General features: G+C 33.6%; 4 protein-coding genes across 6 annotated transcripts; 1 reads left to right on the top strand and 3 right to left on the bottom strand.

Annotated features, from left to right (window-relative positions):
• Nucleotides 1–1,918: 1,918 nt before the first annotated feature.
• Nucleotides 1,919–5,278, bottom strand: LOC108338934 (uncharacterized CRM domain-containing protein At3g25440, chloroplastic). 3 transcript variants are annotated; one of them, XM_017576010.2, is made up of 4 exons: nt 5,004–5,278; nt 4,449–4,785; nt 3,542–3,943; nt 1,919–2,705 (listed from the first exon to the last, which is right to left on the bottom strand). In XM_017576010.2, exons 1-4 carry the CDS (start codon nt 5,087–5,089, stop codon nt 2,220–2,222), a joined length of 1,311 nt encoding a protein of 436 aa, XP_017431499.1. In that variant the 5' UTR covers nt 5,090–5,278; the 3' UTR covers nt 1,919–2,219. The 3 variants fall into 3 exon arrangements, with proteins under 3 accessions (XP_017431499.1, XP_017431504.1, XP_017431500.1); XM_017576015.2 differs by having other exon boundaries at nt 1,921–2,705; nt 4,449–4,780; nt 5,004–5,114; XM_017576011.2 differs by having other exon boundaries at nt 1,921–2,705; nt 4,449–4,852; nt 5,004–5,019.
• Nucleotides 5,279–5,337: 59 nt separating this feature from the next.
• LOC108338935 (protein FAR1-RELATED SEQUENCE 7-like) lies at nt 5,338–7,872 on the top strand. Its single transcript, XM_017576016.2, has 3 exons — nt 5,338–5,442; nt 6,776–7,326; nt 7,487–7,872. Coding segments are annotated over exons 1-3 (747 nt in total). The 5' UTR covers nt 5,338–5,441; the 3' UTR covers nt 7,682–7,872.
• A 615-nt stretch (nt 7,873–8,487) lies between these two features.
• LOC108339828 (calmodulin-like protein 3) lies at nt 8,488–9,552 on the bottom strand. The gene has a single exon (XM_017577045.2). It carries the CDS (start codon nt 9,227–9,229, stop codon nt 8,774–8,776), a length of 456 nt encoding a protein of 151 aa, XP_017432534.1. The 5' UTR covers nt 9,230–9,552; the 3' UTR covers nt 8,488–8,773.
• Nucleotides 9,553–16,603: 7,051 nt separating this feature from the next.
• LOC128196591 (uncharacterized) lies at nt 16,604–17,968 on the bottom strand. Its single transcript, XM_052878039.1, has 3 exons — nt 17,620–17,968; nt 17,285–17,542; nt 16,604–17,212 (listed from the first exon to the last, which is right to left on the bottom strand). Exons 1-3 carry the CDS (start codon nt 17,727–17,729, stop codon nt 16,642–16,644), a joined length of 939 nt encoding a protein of 312 aa, XP_052733999.1. The 5' UTR covers nt 17,730–17,968; the 3' UTR covers nt 16,604–16,641.
• Nucleotides 17,969–19,261: the final 1,293 nt, after the last annotated feature.

Below are 19,261 nucleotides of genomic sequence, written 5' to 3'. Positions count from 1 at the left end.
CCATTAATGTGAATAATCATAGTAAAGAATATATCGTTAATCTAGTAATCTAATTTTATTCCTTTCTCACACTTAAAAAAAAAAAAGCTTTATTCGTTTCTTTCCCTCAAAATGAAACATAAAAAAAAATTGTTCCTTCCTTTTTAAATATATAGAACATTTAATAAATAAAGTATAATTATGCTTAGAACCTAAGTAAAGAATGATAATATTTCATCATTTATTTAATAACAATAGTAAGTAAAACATAAATAAATTAAAACATTCAATTATATATATATATATATATATATATATATATATATATATATATATATTATTACATATTTATGATTATTTAACATATCACTTTATTTTTTGAAATAAATACATTTACATATAATACCTGTCTTAATTGTATATGATCTCTAACACGTTAATAATAAATCGTGGTACATTATTCTGCCTTTGTTTGACCTTTTATACATTCATAGTTGATTATAGCTCATGTCATGGTTTTACTTGGCTTATCATATATATCCACATTTTTTTATTCAAAAAAAATCTCAAACCATTGGTTTTTAAATAAAAAAATCTCCCTCTTTGCTCGACGATTATTAAAAACATCCAGACATTTTAAGTTTCGAAAGGAAATCTCTCAGTAAAGTTTTTCATTTCAATAATTTTTTTACATACATTAAACTTTATTAACATAAATACTGAATATTTTTATATTGATTCAATATCATGTACTATACATTTTAAATAAACTAGATACTTGTAGTTTATTTAATTATATTCTTAAAAGTATATTGTATATTGATTTGGTTTATTTAATGAAACATCATAATAAAAATTATTTCGATCTTGGAACATAAAGTGTTAGGAGATCTGAATCTGACGAGGTTACAGTTAAGTCCAACCCTACTGGAATTTGACAGTGTAACCAATTAACAAACGTGCCTTTCAAGAAAAGCTGTACTCTCATCATTCATCCATCTCAGCTAAATCCTAATGCCAACCTTCTACCATTTTCATTATATGTTATTTAAAGATTATTTTATAATTTACTTTTAGTGTAAAGTTTTATACAAACAAATTGGGAAAAATAACTTACTAAGAAATTATAAAACAATACAGTTGTATGCAAAACTATTAAAGCACCCTTATTTGTGTATAGATCTTATCTTATCAATAATAATTTTCCATTATAATACAATAATACTATAATTGAAACATTTCTCTTACAAAGACTGTCACTAGTTTTATTTAGTTTTTCTTTTCTCTTTAACATTTGTATTTCTTAAACCAAACATACTGCCAGTGTTAGAAAATTAATTCCTATATTTTGTGATATTTAAATAAATGTTCTAATTTGGTACTGTATAGTTGTAATTAATTTAAACACAATCAATAATTTAATATTAATTTTATTATAAAAAGACATACATGATGATAAGGAGGCAGCATTGCGAGGTGAGTCAGATGGCATCACAAATAATCAATCATTAAATGGACAATTATTTTTGCTGAATATAATTAAGCATTCAATACCAAAATATATCAGGGATGCTGTGCAATTTTGAATCAATGTGCCAAAAAAACACTAGCAGTAGCTTCAATCAATGCATGCATAAGTGGCCTTTAATATGATGCAGCACTTGAATTTGGAATCAGAGGTGCTACTTTCAAGTCCCTATAGCTGTTGTCATACCCTCTCACAAGGTCCATGTCTTCATGATGTATTATTAAGACGGAGAAAAATAATTTTTACACAATTTTCTTTTTTACAACATTTGCACACGTGTCATTTTCTCACTTGTTCATTATTTATTTGTTATTATACTAACGTATTCTAAACCTAATGAGAAAATAACACGTATTCTGTGTAAAAATGTTGTAAGAAAATCTATGTTAACATATCATTGCCCTATTAAGATTAAAACTTATGGATTTCAAAGTGTTTAAATGTTTTACCCTCTTGGTAAGTGGAAACTGCATTATGCAAGCATAAAGATCAGTTTTTGATTGTCAACTTTGGAGTACTGTGTGGACTGTGTCCACAAAAAATGTTTTACCCTGTTATCAACACTAGCATGCACACGTGTAACCATGCAAGTATGAACACTTAACAAAAGACCTATTTTTCAGATTCCTGCAAGGTACATTTCTATGTGCTTGTTGATTTAGACAAGGTATCTGTAAACAATGTATCTCTAATATGTAGTGAATGGAACTTTTTATAAACATTGATTATTATTACTATTATTGTAATAGTGGCTACGTTTAGCCATTGATGAAGAACCTGTGGTTGAGCTTACATTTTCATATTGCAATTTAGTAAAATATACCTCCTTTTCGTGATTACCATTGGAATCCAACATGCTGTCCTCTTCAGAATCTGATTCATTCCTTGACAAGTTTTCATCTGGAAAACTATCTTCTGTTTCTGACAGCTCCAATTCCGAGGAATCTGCTTCAGTCTCTGAAAGACTGGCTGAAAAATAGTCACTTTTCAAGTGAGGGATTTTTTTATCTTGAATTCTATGATTCCCTTTTTCCTTGGAGTTTTCACTTGGACTGTCCAGCACTGATAAGGGATTTCGGTTGTTTGGATCACCATAAAGTGCAACGTGTCTGTAATATAGCTCTAGTTCTTTCTCAGCAATAGCAATGAAGCGCCTCACTGACTCAAGTGATTGCTCATACTTGGATTTTTCAAGTGCCTGCAGAAAAAAAAAAGTGATTTGATTAAGGTAGGATTTAAACCAATAACAAACTTATATGTAAACACAAAAACTTAGTTGAAAAGTAGTTTCTTCTGAAATAATGAAATGTCACACAACCAAGAGGGAGCTACAATAAGAAATAGTGTATCTATACAGAAACTGTAAAGAAAGACACACCAAACTGCAAATTATTTTTCTCCAAGCTACTGAAAAATGTGTAGTGCAAACAATCAACCAACTACAGATTTCCACAATGCTTATAAATTCAAATTTGTCATTGAGGATTGGTACGACAGCTGCTAAATGCCCCAATTCGATTATTTTTTTTGTAAAGATGGTAACTTCAAAGAATGTTAGGAAGTGAATGGCCAATCAACCAGCATAAAATTCATTAATCAAAGCATGAGTTTCAACCGTGCATGAACATTCAACTTCAAAATGCAGACTAGAGTTCACTATACTATGATACACAAAAAAGCATGGAATAAGAAACTCTGTCCTATAGGTCAAATGCTACGTATTTAGACATTGCACTAGCCTAGTTCAGCTCCTTATTTGCTTAGCCCCTCCAGCCATAATATTTTCACACTGCATTCCCACTAATAGCTTGACAATCCTTGGAACACTGTCCTATTCCTGCCTCCAACTTATTTATTGTCCATTGCTTGATTTCCCACTTTTGCATTACCAATCATGTATTCATTTACATGCAGATGAATAAAAGCATGCAGAATGAATGACCTATAATTGGATATATTACTGAATGGAACCAAGAAGATAAAACAATCAGATAACAAACTCTTTAGTCATGTTGAGTGTACACAGAAACACACCTTTTTCTTGGACAGTGTATCAATTGGTGACATAACATCAGGCTGTTCGTAGTTCCTTCCACGATAAAATATTATAGTGTCATCTCCAATTATTTGAAGTGGAATACCGCCGCTCAATCTGGCAAGTTCTTGTGCATACTCGTGTACTTGACCAGGCTTACAAGGCTTGCATATGACCTTAACAGTCTCATGTTTCTTCCAATGCATATGCATATTGAGAACAACCCCTCCAAATAATCCTCTTCTGCCAATTTGTAGATAATTAGATCTCTTCTGAGCCATTTTCTTCAAATAAAACCTTTCCTCCCCCGTCAAGCTATCAGGCTTCACCACAGGACCCTGAAGTTTAGGAACTTCATATCTTTTGAGCCTTTCAATGAGCAATGTTTCCTTAATTCTGGCCTGGGGTTAAAACCAGAATCATGCAGAAGTTTAGTAGAAATATACAAGAAAATAAGCATTTCAAGTTTTTGTTATCGTTGATGACAAGTTTCCTAGTCTCATCATTAAAACACTACATATACACAAATATCTGTTAGAACAATGCACTAAATAACTACCCCAATTGAGAAATTTATTATTTAAAAAAAAATATGTATACATCATCTTGAATCAAGACGTACAACAAAACTAAGATCTTGCAACAAACTATGTTGGTTCTTGCTTCCCCATCAAAAAGAAGAATATATAACCGGACCGAATTAACCTCTGGCTCTAGTTCAATCCAACTGGTCTAAAAGTGAGAAATTTGATCATTTAAGATCCATATATACCAGCACAAAGCAAACAAACACCATTAGAACCATACAAATGAAGCAGTATGCTGCACAATAGTTGGCATCGATGAGAAACAAATAAAATAAAAAAATAAAAAAAAGGAAGAGGAGGAAATTCAATCGTAGCATACATTCTCAATCTTGTACTTAATTCTCTCATCTGCACTGGCAAATCTCTGCTTCTTCTTCTTTCCTTTGACACCAAGTCGACGAGGGTCTTTCCTGTTGGCCGCTTTCCTCTTCTCCTTCTCTCTCTTCCTCTGCATCTTCAATCTCTTCTTGGTCTTCCACTTGTCTTTCTTAGGAGGCTCAACCTCATCAGTCTCAAACTTGGTCTTCCCTCCTGTTATCACAAGGTTCACCCTGCCATGGCTCAAATTTCTTAAACCCCACCTGTAACCTTGCTCTCCTAGCGAGACACGATGCCTCAAAGGAGAAAACACACACATATTGCTTCTCCCGACTGACCTAGAACACGATGAAATTAGAATAAAATAGCACCTTCACACAACAAATGCTAATTCAAAGCCCTCAACTTCAGCAACCCAGAACCACAAACAAGAAAATCGAAACCAACCGTGTTAGGTGCTTCTAATATATTGTCCATATAACAGTGTAATTGGTTTCGGGTAGTGACTTGGCAGATAACTGAATAAAATGTGACAGAGAGAAGGATGAGAGAGAACCTGAGAGAGACCGAAAACGAGGTGGCGTACGAAAATCTGAGAGCAGAGGATGCTCTTCTTATGGTGCGGAATAACGATGTTGCCATTGTCGAAGAGGAAGAAGAATCCTCTATTGTGCAGTGTTGCAGTTGTTTTTGTTCTTCTGGTGCACTACCCGTATTGGATAGTAGGGATTAGAGTCCGGGTACTAATCTTACGGGCCCGTATCCATTTCATGTGATACGTGGCAAGCAACCGTTGGGTCAAATTAAAGTTGACTTTTTTTCACCAGAGAGTACCCAATGAGATTCTGACACGTAAGGAGGGCGTTCGGGTCCATATATGCTTTTCCTTACCTAAACCATTTCCTCTGTGTTCTGCTGTTCTCCCTGTAGCACGGAACAGAGGATTCAAATAATTAGCTGCATCACACACCGTTTCTGCCATAATTCAATTTTCAGTGAGTTTTTCCTCTTTTTCTTTTATCAACTTTTTTATTTATTTCGGATGTGTACGCTCTATTGAGGATCTCAATTCAGCTGGAATCTTAGGGTTTGTTTGTTTGTGGTTTGGGGAATAACTGCTTGATTGGTAGAATTGGAAGACAGTTACATTTTTTTTCTGTGTTCCTGCAAAGAATTACAAAGGGTGTGGATTAAACAAAATAAAATTGAATCTTGACGTTGTTGTTACCGTTGATTTTTTCCACTCTCTTGATACGTGACTCTGTTTTTTACTCTTGTACGTTGAGAAGATTTTGGACTTCATTTGAATATTTGAGCTTAGAAATTCTGAACAGAGACGAGGAACTTCCTGTTAAAGCGCTGTCTTTGGTCTGATATAAGTGGTTAGTTGGAACGAAAAAGCCAATGAGAAATATAAAACATCATCATTCCCTTGTGATTTTAATCGAGACAAACCTAGATAAAGATGTTGGAATTTAAATGTCTATGATGCTATTCTCTGACAGAAACATGACGTGTGTGTTATTTTTATTAGTAAAATAAATTGTGGACACTCCAAAACCTATCTGATGACTAGAAAGAGATAAAAGAGAAACTGTGAAGGTTAACCAGAAAAGAGCACTACAAACACTTTGTCCAAGTTTTCATCCAACGTAAAAAGGAAAATATATGTGAACACCCCTTCAACTTTCAAGGAGAGTACTGTACTTGGGTGCAAGTCTCCACTCCCATGTGGATGAGATGAACTTTTTTCAATTTCATTAGTGATTTAACGGCCAAAGACATAATCGGCTTTAGTACATTTTTCAGATTCGATCGCAGTACGTGACAGACGTGGCATGGGAGTTACTGTTTACTCAATTTACTGGCTTTGGATGATTTTTTTTTTCTTGAAGTACATATATCATGTTCGATAGGTTGATAATGTAGAAGTTTTCAGAAGAACACAACTTTTCCTGAACTTGGGATAAAATAGGTGTTTTCTTATTCAATGCGGTGATCTATTTTGGTTGTTGTGGAGGAGTGTATTTGACAAATACTCGGAGATTCAAAGGCTGTTATCTGTTATCCATTCTGTTGCCTTTGTTTCGATTTGAGAATTTCATGTATTAAGCCACATTGTGCTCAATCTTGTCTATTTGAGAGAGCCATTCCCAAACATGAACTGTTAGTTCCCGGTTAGAAATAGTATGTCTTTATTGACTCGTTCTTACTCTATTTTCATCTTCAATGGGTGAGTTATTCATCAAATTCATAGACTGTTGTGGAGAACAAGAATATCCCAGTGCAATGAAAATAATAATATACCAGATTCTTTTGTTGCTGCAGTGGAGTTTGAGATTGATGGTACTGGCGAGACAGTAGCAAATGCTGCTATAGATGAGATTAGTAGCGTGGCTGATGACAACAGAGAAGGTGAATCTATCGAACCAAATTACAAACAAGATGAAGGTGATAATCTTGCTCAAGATTCCTCTGGGATCACAATCCCATTTGCAATTCCCACAGTATCAGTTGTTGCAGTTGAAGAGCCGTATGTGGGTCAGGAATTTGAGTCAGAATCAGCAGCACAGGCATTTTACAATGCATATGCCACAGATGTTGGATTCATCGTGCGTGTGAGTAAACTGTCGCGATCAAGGCGTGATGGAACTGCCATTGGACGTGCTCTTGTTTGCAACAAAGAAGGTTTCAGAATGCCTGACAAGCGTGAGAAGATTGTGAGGCAAAGGGCTGAGACCAGGGTCGGTTGCCGGGCAATGATTATGGTGAGGAAAGTTAGTTCTGGCAAATGGGTTGTTACAAAGCTTGTAAAGGAACATACACATCCTTTGACTCCTGGTAAAGGAAGAAGGGATTTCGTTTATGAACAATATCCGGTCAGTTTCTGTTCTTTCACTACTCTGCAACTGTATACAATGCTTAATGGATCAGTTATGTAAACAACTACTTGAATGATTAGTAGAGATTCTATTCAGCACCCTTTTTCAAATCCTTTCTATGCTACTGCTTACCTCTTTCGTTTCATTCCATTTTCAGAATGAACATGACAAAATTCGGGAACTATCTCAGCAGTTGGCATGTGAGAAAAAGCGATCTGCAACCTATAAAAGACATCTTGAACTGATATTTGAGCACATTGAAGAGCATAACGAGAGTCTTTCAAAGAAAATACAGCACATAGTAGACAGTGTGAGGGAGATGGAAACCAAAGAACAACAGAGTCAACTCTAATGATAGGTTGAACTTGTGATGTGATAGTTTTGGTGGGTAGAAGAAACTAGTTCGGTGAATATGTATAGGGTTCTTTGAGTCCATTCTTGTGGAGCAGCACCATTAATGTAATCACTCCTTGTAGAATCCCATTCTTCCATTTTGATGATATTTTCTTTGTATATATGTTAAATAATATAGTTTTTAATCTACTTTGTATGTATATGAGAAACTGTTGAGAATGCTGTGATAATAATTCCTTCTCCTTCCAAATTCCACCAATGGATTTGCTGTATCCGTTGCTTTTAGTTATTTTACTCTCTACAAAACTGGTTTCATTTATTAGAAAACTAAAATAAAATAAAGAAAAATGAATTAAGTTGTTTTATTTATCTATTAGAAAACTAACATGAATTATCTCTTACAAATTATTAGTAATGAACAAAGATATCATTACAACAAGTAATGACGATATATCATAAAAATGTTTCAATACAATAAATAGAAAATGACCTCTCAGTTCATATTTCACTCAATTGAGAAACACAGTTCACATAAACAAATTTGATCAATAAATATCATAATTTATAGACTCAATTATAATTTTAGTCTTTAAAATTTAGGATAAATCTAGTTTTAATTTCTCAATTTTGTTCAACCAATTAAATTAACTCTTTCAAGCAGCAGCAAATGTCCCTCCTTTTAGTTCCAACATGTACTTGTATTGTATTGAATGATCTATGATCTAAACCCAGGAGTTTTATAGTTTTTAATATAAGAAATATATCAATAAACAAGCACTCCTATCACACAAATGGATTAAAAAATATAGAAACTAAGGTAAAATGGAATTGGATTAGAAGCAGTGTTTGAAACTGCTTATAACAAAATATGAAAATTTGCTTGAGGTGGAAGTTAATTTGGAGGAAGTTGATTGATAATCTAACAGGAAAAAGACAACCTCCAACGTAATAAATCATTAATGAATGAAATCAGTATCCTAGAAGACGAAACTTATTTACAAGTTAAGAACGGATTGGAATTGAAAATTTGGAAGGATGCATATATTGGTAATGCGATTCTGCATTGGAAAAACAGGGAGACGAAGAAAGATTAACCAAGAGCAGTGAATCCTCCACCACCCTTCATCATTTGCCTGAATTCCTTGTAATTCACCATGCCATCTCCGTCAACGTCCACTTTCACGATCATCTTCCGGCACTCCTCCAAGCTCCTCCCTTGTTGGAGGCCCAAGGAGGCCAGCACGGCGCGGAGCTCGTCGACGGTGATGAAGCCATCGCGGTTCTGGTCGAAGACGTTGAAGGCCTCCCGCATGTCCTCCTCATCGTCGCGCCCCTCCATTATCGTCTCGTACAGCTCCCCGAACTCCGCCATATCCACGCAGCCGTCGCCGTTGACGTCGATCCTCTCGATCATCTCCGCCAGCTCCTTCTCCGGAATCTCTATCCCCAAATTCACCAACGAATCTCTCAGCTCCTTCGCCGATATTCGCCCATCCCCGTTCCGATCGAACATCTCGAACACGCGCCTCATGTCCATCGCCTCCATTATTACTATTATCAACTCTTAGGAATTAATCAATGAATTAGTTAATCAACTAACTAACCGATCGATTAATTACTAATTTCTAATAATAATAACGGAGGATCGTGATGGAGGATGAAGCTGATAGTTCCAATGGAGAGAAATGCCTCTGATTTGGTACAAATTTATTAGGTTTCGCGAAGAAGCCACCACGACAGCGACATTGCAGTGTTTTTTTTTTCTTTTTTTGGTACGATTTCGAGAGAGATTTTTGGCCACTAAACAAGGAAGCTGTTATTGTTACAAGACAACACAACACAACAACCTTCGCCTTTGCGTGAATTGTTGTCATCATGAGTAACATATATATAATACAGCTTGGTATACCGTTCACTGACAGGTGGCATGCAAATAATTACTATGTATGCTTTTGACTTTACAAAAAATCATGATTTTAGGGTTTGTGTCTTTTCCGCTGTTGATGTTGGTGTTGGATTATTGATATTTTAAGGTACCGTTACTCAACGGTAGGAGAAATGTGTTGGATTATTCAAAGACGCGTTGGTAAAAATCATTGCTTTAATCGCGCTTCTTCAATTTCTTCCTTCTCATAGCCAAATCATTACAAACAAACCAGATCACCCTGAATATTTTTATTTTTTATTTTTTTACTGACTAATTCTTGTTGAAAAACTAGTGATTTTAATAGTTATTTTATTAGTTTTTCTACTTTAATTTCTTTTTTTTAACTTAAATAAAAATTGGATAACTTAAATAACACAGATAAATAGAACGAAACCTTGAATGTAAAAATTTAGATATGTCCGCGTGAGACCGTTGATAACGGATCTAACAGGATGGCCCCGCCGAAAATGAAGCCAGCGATGTTATATTTAATATTTAATAATATTTATATTTAATATAATGCAACATGAAAGTGATAAGGTAGGTTTTTTATTTTTATTTTGCCGCGCTTACAGTACACTAGACAGAGTGGAAGGCAGAATTCATGCGTTGAAAATAATACCGTGCTTTTTCTCACACTCATCGAGACCATTTGAATGAGCCAACAAATTTGTAGAATAATGGTACCTAAATGGTTGAAAACCATTTGAATCAGACATCACTCCATTATAAAAAAAAGATGATATTATTTTGTCGTCCCAGGACGGCAAGACCTATTCTTCATTTGTAGAAAAAAAAAACAAATATATATGTCTTGAATATGTTCTATTGACCTCAAGAAATGGTTCCATTAACAACACAATATTAAGTTATTCTTTGTTGTTTTGGTTGAATAGGGTCGAAGAGTCAATCGTCCTCTTCGGTTTCGTTCTGTTTCGATATCGTTCAATTCTTTTTCAAAACGTAATCTATACCGATTGGTTGTTAATATGTAAAAGACATTTTGATGCTAAAGTCAGATATGTTTCTCAAAAAGATCTCAACTTGATTAAGATAGAAGAAAAACGTATTTATCTGGACATTAATCTTATGTTTATAGAACTTATAGCAATTAAGTCCACTAATTAATCATTAATATCGTATATTTATATTTGATATAAAATTAAATTTATTAATAAATTATTAATATCTGTTAATATATCTATTAACTTTCAATAAATAATCATTACACTATTAATTAGTCTTGAATTACTTAAAGCTAACATGAATGGACTTTATCCATAAGTTAATTCTCCTTGTAACATCTTCAGCTATATTTCATATAGCAAATTTGTGATTTTAAGATTATATTTGGATAACTAATCTGTTAGCACTCTTCTTTATTATTGGTCAATCGATTAATTATAAGAATTGGTTAATCTAGTAACACCGAATGTTTTTCTTGTATTTTCTCGGTATATATTCTTCTTTGTCTTTTCGAATATGTCTCATTTTCTTATATTCTTGGTTTCCTCGTTGGTGTATGGAAAATATACTACGATGATTTCAGTTACTATGTGTATTTAAATGTCAAATTTAAGAATCACCTCTATATATATATATATATATATATATATATATATATATATATATATATATATATATATATATATATATATATATATATATAAGAATTAGTGATAGTAGACATTTGCAGCCAGCTGGTTTTGAAATAAATTAGATATATGAGGTTGACTAAGCTACTGTTCCATTGCAAGACAATAATGAAGTGTAAATAATAATTTTGTAACTAAATCTGCAGACATGTTTAGAGAATATATATAATAATGTTATTAACTAAGTTACCTATTCTGTGTTTCATTCTTCCAACCAACTAGTTGTGCATGGTGACTTGGGAGATGGTGCTTTACAGGGTGTCCATGAGTTATTATTGTTATTATTTATGTAATACATTTTCATCATTTTTTATGACATGTATTTTTTATTTTTTTTCTTTATATTACCTTTTAAACACTATTATCTTTCTATCTATTTCATGATTATGTAACTTTTATTTCTATAATTATACGAAAAATAATTTCACATGTTTCAAGTATACACGCAGGTATATAATAATAAAACAATAAATAATTGTAGTTTTCGAATACATATATAAAGCTTTTATACTTGAGTGACCCATGAATTTTAATTGGTTTTTGAAAGAAAGAAGTCGTTATTTTTCCATTTTTGATTGACATCTCGTAAGGTTAGAAATTAAAATGGGTGAATTTAATATATTTTTTTCTGAAAAATATGGACATAGACAATTAGGTCCTAAAAAAGAGTTTTAGGTAGATAAGACTCTATAATTGTCATTGGCGTGTTTTTTTTTTTTTGTCATTTATCTATATCCCTAACTTCATTAACAAATAGAGTTAGACAATATTAAATTTAATCAAATATTAAAAGATGCTGCTAAAACTAATGCTGTAAACTAAGAATAAATACTTAGTTGTTCTAGAAATGGAACTTTAAAATACTACATTTCTATATACTAAAATCGATAACAACTTTAGTTAATTAGATATTTATTTTTTGAGTTCAATTAACTTATATATAAGTAAAAACTTTTCATGTATGCAATTTTTTTAAAAAAAATAATTATAAAAAAGTAAAAGTGAATTAAATATTAGTTTTTATTTTAAAATTTCCTCCTTAAGTTTGACCTAGACTTTGCCTCTATTTGATAGTTTAAGATGAATTAAATATTAGTTTTCAAATGTAAGTGAATAGTCTATATTTTCTCACATAAATATGGTAAATATATAATACTACTCTATATATGTTTTTTTTTTTCAGTTTGATTTATATCTGATTCTTGTTTTATATTTAGGATTTAGTTTAAACTTATATTTTAACTTTACCACAAAACTTTTACCAACATTATATATAGTTATCAATTTATAACTCAAATTCTTAAAAGTGTTAAAATATACACATACCATAATTGAACTAAAACCTAATCAAATTCTAAAAATAAAACTGATTCTAATCAATTTAGTTATTAAAGAATACCAATGTACCAGAAAAAAATTAATTCATCAATGTGACATATAACTTTTAAAACAAGAACAAGTACACATTTATTATAATTTTTCCCAAATACAATAATAAAGCATCATGTATACAAAAATAAATACTTAAAATAGTTTATTTAGTAAAAATATTATATTAAATAAGTTGCATACCATTATGTAATTAAATAGTGGTTAATATTTTTGCACCTCCTACTAACACAAAATACAATTTTAAAATCTCAATTTCATGATCTGGAAAATTGTTTCCATGACTATGGCATTGTCACATGCATTCCATGCCCTTGTAAGACCCATGAAAAATATTTAGATTTAATAAATAGTAGTAATTTTTATTTTTTACGGATAAAAATAAAATTTAATAAAATTATGGCAAGAAAAATTAAAATTTATGATAGATAATAATTTTAGGGAAGGAGTTTAAAATTTTGAGAATTTATTTTAGAAGATTTTGAAAAAAAAAATGAATAGTAAAAAGTGAATAGTAAATAGTGAATAGTAAAAAGTGAATAGTAAAAAAAATAAAATTGTGGAAGAGATAAACACTCCACGTAGAATTGAATCATCAGAGATAAGAATTTAGCAAATGGTGATTAAAATAATATTTTTGAATAGTAAAAATGAATAGTAAAAAATGAATAGTAAAAATGAATAGTAAAATTTTTTTGGCTATAAATAGCAAGGGAGGGAAGGCTGAAACTTGCACCAAAATTCTAGAAAAATTTGTGAGAGAAGAGAGTTGGAGGAAATTCTAGTTGTAGAGGGGAAATTCTGGAAGTTTTCGGAGAACGGTTTCAGAGGAGGAGATTAAGTCTGGAATAGAGGTAAGGGGAGCTAACCTTGAGTATTTCGTTTTGTATTATCTTGAGTCTTGAATATGCAATATTTTGCTTTTGTCTTATCTTAAATTTTGAATATGAAGTATTTTGTTTCTGTATGATCTTGAATTTTGAATGAGAACATGCTTCTGTGTTTAGATCCAAGTGTGATAGTTGTAAAATGTGATGTTGATTATGTTATGCCATTTGTATGTTATTAGTTGTTTATTTTTGTATTTTTGGATGGATTAGAAGTTGTCTAACCGGCTCTGTCAGATTCAACTTCTTGTTTCCCCAAACTTTTTTATTGCTTTCCTTATTTATTTATATTGTATTTTTGGAAGGATGTGAAGTTGTTTAACCGGCTCTGCCATATTCAACTTCTTGTTTCCCCAGAACTTTTACTGTTCTATTTAATTTTTATTACATCTTCCTGGAAGGATTAGAAGTTGTCTAACCGGCTCTGCCAGATTCAACTTCTTGTTTCCCTAAGAATTTATATATATTAAGATTATTTTAATGATTGTCAAACATTTGATTCTTCTCCGGTGACCATTTATAGTAATATTTTATTATTGTTAATTTGTTTGTAATATATTTATCTTGTATGATTTCTGTGATGAATGTATTTTATGATGTTGATATGAAATTATGCATCTGAACATGATATGAGTATTATGGGGATATTTTGTAATGGTATAATATGAGTTGAGGAATATGAGCATGATATGAGCCTCATGGAGAGATTTTGTAATGATATGGTATTAGTGTGTATGTTGATGTTGAGGGTCCTGTAGTCGGAGGTTATCCTGATACTCTAATAATCATCCAGTCTCAAGTAGAGAAGGATGGATTATGTGGTGAGAGGGGCAGGAGATCCTGGTCTATGTGCCGGTTTTGGACATAGTGTTGAGGATTAACCTTGTGAATGGTATGGAGTATTTTGGAAGTATATTTGTAAGAAAAAGTAGAAGTCATCACAAGTGCATAACCTCCCGCGACCACTCATTAACGTATCATCCGGATGAGTGTCTACTGGGTATTGTGTTGTTTTTGGGGATTGTGGGACGAGTGTCTAATAGGAATTGTGGTATGATGGTATGAGGATGTCTGACATAAAAATTATATGATGTTTATATCAAAGCAATTATGCATGTTTTATAAATGATGTGTTGCATGTTAGCTCACCCTTATTTATTTGTGCATGTACCGGAAAAATCATATTTTTGCGATGATCGTATAACGTATTTGTTATACGGGAGCAGATGAGGGAGTGTCGTCTAATCTAGTACAAGTGAAGATGGAGGAGGAAGGATAGTAAAGAAAAACTCGGGTTGTCTTTAAGTTGAAATCTGAGTTTAAAATATGTAATTAATGTGAAATATTTTATATTTCCAAATGAATGACTGTAGAAATGTTACAGTTTTCATTTTATTTATGAAATATCAAGTGTGAGAATTTGGGATGTTACATGTCTCATGGTTATTTCATTTTGTGTGGCTTACATAATTACATTATGTACTTCTATAGTGTGTTTCTCTTGACATGATGGATCATAATCATGCAAGGAAGATGGATGGATTAAAGTTGATCAATGATGGTGCTACAGAATATTTACCAACATGCTACTCTAGCTTATCCTTAACTTAGAAAAAAAAAAGTAAAACAAATTAGTAAAGATAAAGAAAGTTTAGAAGAAAAATATAATATATATATATATATATATATATATATATATATATATATATATATATATATATTACTATAAAGTTCATTTGAGTTTCAATTATTTATATATTTATTCTATTACATTTTAAAATAAATTTATAAATAAATAGACTTGATAATTGATTATTGGTTTAATACCTCTTTTGGTCCCTCGAAAGGGGCCAAATGTTCAATGTTGTCCTACGTTTTTTTAGAAGTTCAATGTGGTCCCAACTTTTGTAAAAAGTGTGCAATTAAATCCTTTTTGGTAACGGCGTTAATTTTTTAACGGGCCAGCTGACAGGGTGGACTAAAGTTTGCTACGTGGCTGTGTGAGGGTAATACGTGGCTGTGTGAGGGTAATACGTGGCTGTGTGAGGGTAATACGTGGCTGTGAGAGGGTAAACGTGTGTATATTACTGTGGTTAACAAATCAGAGGTTAGGGTTTGAGTTGTAGAGAAATTGGTCTTTGAGCTACGAATGGCTTCTTCCGAAGGGTGTTCGTCGTGTTCGAAAAGTTGGGGCAAAGGATCTTCTCGGTGGTCCATGGTTGTGGTGTGAGAGGAGGTGGGATAATCCCTACTTGTTATTGTGGTGATGTTGCTGTAACCAAAGTGGCGAGAACTACGAAGAATGCTGGGAGAAATTTTTGGGGTTGTCCACGTTACAAGGTTTGAAGTATACCCTTTTGAGTTAATGTTTTTTTGAATTGATGCATTTGTTGATAGATTCCCTAACTTGGTGAATAACAGGGTGGATCTTCAATTGGCAACTCGTGTAACTTTTTCAAGTGGTGTGTTGAAGAGAACGTTGATGAAAAAGATTGCACAATGGTGAGGAGGATAAGTCAGCTGGAAAATGCAGTGAAGGACTTGCAGAAAATGATGAAGATGTTACTTGTAGCTTTGTGTGTGTGTATTGTGGTGTGCGTTGTCATGTTCAGGTTCTGTTTAGGTTGATTTAGTTAGATTGTAACATCCTATGTTTTGAAAGGTGTAAGATCAATTATGCAATTCAATGTATTACGTTCCATTGACTATTTTAATGAGTTAATTTGAGGGTATAATGTTCAAATCAGTCCCTCTTATGTTTTAAAAATGTTGAAATCAGTCCCCCATTTGCTTTAAAACTGTTCACATAGGTCAACCCAATAATGCATATGATGATGAATAATGGCCAAAACATCAGTTCACTAAGTACATAAAATAGTACATGTAACAAACAGTATATATTACACCACCATGTAACATCATCAAACCACTTTCATTTATTACGACACATAAAACAAAGACATAAAGACATCAGTTCACTAAGTAAATTAAGTATCTAATTTTCAGCACCATGTAACAAACAGTACATATTACACCATCATGTAACAAACAATACATATTACACCACCATGTAAGTTAACTATCTAATAACCCAATTCATCTAAGTATCTTTTCTTCTGACTTTGCATTTTGTTGGCCGAGATGATTGGGGACTTGGTTGCTGTGATGGTTGAGTGGTCGAGGAACTTGGAGGAGGCTGTGATGGTTGTGTTGTTTCTGCTGGCTGGGGCTTTAAAGGGCAGTTATTCTTGTTGTGCCCCCTCTGACGACAAATACTACATTTTTTCCTATGCCCACCAACACGCATTTGAGTGTCATCCTTAGTTAGCTCCCATGCTTCCAACCTCCTTTTTTTCTTTGGCCTCCCAGGCATCTTCCTCATCAGTGGTGGTAGTACATCATTGAAATTTGTGGTTTCCCATAGTAGGTGGCCATTGAGTGGAAAAATTATGGACGCATACACCTCTTCATAGGTGGATCTTGTGAACACAGTGGGGACATAACTCTGTGGATCAACGTTGGAGAAGTTCATTGCTGCAATTGCATGACAGCATGGGATGACACTAATCATCCACTTTTTGCAGCTACACTCCTTTGTGTCCAGGTCCAGTGTGAACTTGTTCCCAACTGATGAAGTATGTCTAACCTCAAAAATCTTTCGTGCAGACCAGCTGAAAGAAATGAAGCACATCAACAATGTAGATAAATAACAACATGTATATAAAATAAATTGATAAGATTACCTTGGCACCCAAAATCTTGACAGACTACATTCCTTCTCAAGTCTCTTCTTTATCTTTGGGCATATTGTGAAGTCCATAGATGCCACCTTGGTTCTATTGGTGGCCCACCTTTTCATGAGATAAACTCTGATATCCTCCATCATGGTGATAATAGGTTTTCCTCTTGAATGAATAAGAACACTGTTGAAAGCTTCACTGATGTTGTTATCTAGTGTATCAGTCATTGCTTGACCTGTGAAGCGAGATCTTGACCAAAACCTGTTGCACAAAACATTTCTCAAATGGGTTACAATGCATCAGGGACACTAAATTGTATGTAATGGCTAATGGGTTACCTCGGGGGAATGCCTATGAGGTATTTATATGCTTCAATATTGACTTCTTTAATTTTCAGCATCTCTCTCTCCCAAGCCTGTGGATATGTGCTTGTGGCAGCTCTCCACATCAGATTTTTTAAATTTTGACCACCAAACCTTTTCCTAAAGTTTGCATACAGGTGCCTCAGACAAAATCTTTGTTCTGCCCCAGGCAGAAGCTCTTGGATAGCTGGGACCAACCCCTGCACAATTAATTTTAGTCATAAAACAAGATCCTTTAACAAAGCATTAACTAAAATTGAATATAAGTAGTATATTTACCTTTTGCTGGTCTGACATCCACGTGCACCCCTCACATACTTGACTACCCCCCAGGTCTTGAATTAATAATTGCAAAAACCATGTCCAGCTATCTTTGTTCTCCACTTCTACTACTGCATAGGCAAGGGGTAGCATTTGATCATTTGGGTCCCTACCAACAGCAGTGAGCAGCTCCCCCTTGTAATAACCTTTCAAAAAACATCCGTCTAAACATATAATGGGCCTACAACTGATGAAGCTATCTTTACAAGCTTTCAGACAAACATACATTCTTTGGAAGATTGGGTCACCATTATGAGAGTCAACTTTAATCTGCACTGTTGAACCTGGGTTACACCTTAACAGCTCATGTCCATAGTCGTATATTCTTTTATGCTGTTCTTTGAAATCTCCTTCAACCTGTCTTGTGGCAATTAACTTTGCCCTTCGTGCCTTGGATATTGATACATTTGTATTCCATTTTCTTAATGCTTTAGTACGAATATCATTCACCCTTAAATTAGGATTGTCAACTAAAGACCTATCTATTTCTTGACTCAACCACTGAGCATTCATTAGTTTGATGTTAAGTTGCCTACTACAACTGTGAGTATCAATTATCTTCCTTAATTGCCAAATTTTGCGTGATGGCAAGTACCCACAGTAAGCTACCCATGGGCACTTACCTTGGCCACCCATGCAGCGCACCCTCACCCTACGCTTATCATTCTTCACAAATTTTAGATCCCTCCCAGCATGAACAACATACCTTCTAATAGCATCCTTAAAGTCTTCCTTCCCACTGAAAATGGTGCCCACTTCCCACTTGTAATCTGCCATGGACTTCTGTTTTGCATATTTTGAGAAACCACTCACAGATACTCTATCCTCGTTGTCATCCTCCTCACTTGTACTATTTTCAGGAGTTACAAGCATATCAGACTCCCAATCATCATCATCTGACAAACCCCTGCATTGTTGTTGGGTTTCTTGATCATTGTCTGCATCCACATATTCATCACCACTCAGATCATCCATTTCTGGTTCATCATCACTGTCCACGTCCACTTCCAATTCTTCTTCAGTATGAACCTCCCCTCCATCCTCAATGTCCACTTCCAATTCTTCTTCATTTTCAACCTCCCTTCCATCCTCAATGTCCACTTCCACTAATTCATCATTTTCAATCTCAACTTCATCCACATTATCCACTTCCACTACTTCTTCACTTTGAAACTCAACTCTGTCCTCATTGTCAACCTCCACTGCAACCTCAACATCTTCTGCATCCTCCTTGTCATCCTCCCAGACATTTTCATTCTCAGCATCTTCCTTGTCACCCTCAACATGTGCTTCTCCT

Source organism: Vigna angularis, chromosome 5 (assembly GCF_016808095.1).
Source record: "Vigna angularis cultivar LongXiaoDou No.4 chromosome 5, ASM1680809v1, whole genome shotgun sequence".
Taxonomy (NCBI): domain Eukaryota; kingdom Viridiplantae; phylum Streptophyta; class Magnoliopsida; order Fabales; family Fabaceae; genus Vigna; species Vigna angularis.
The sequence above is the reverse complement of the archived record's forward strand: the minus strand, read 5'-3'. Positions and strand labels throughout refer to the sequence as shown.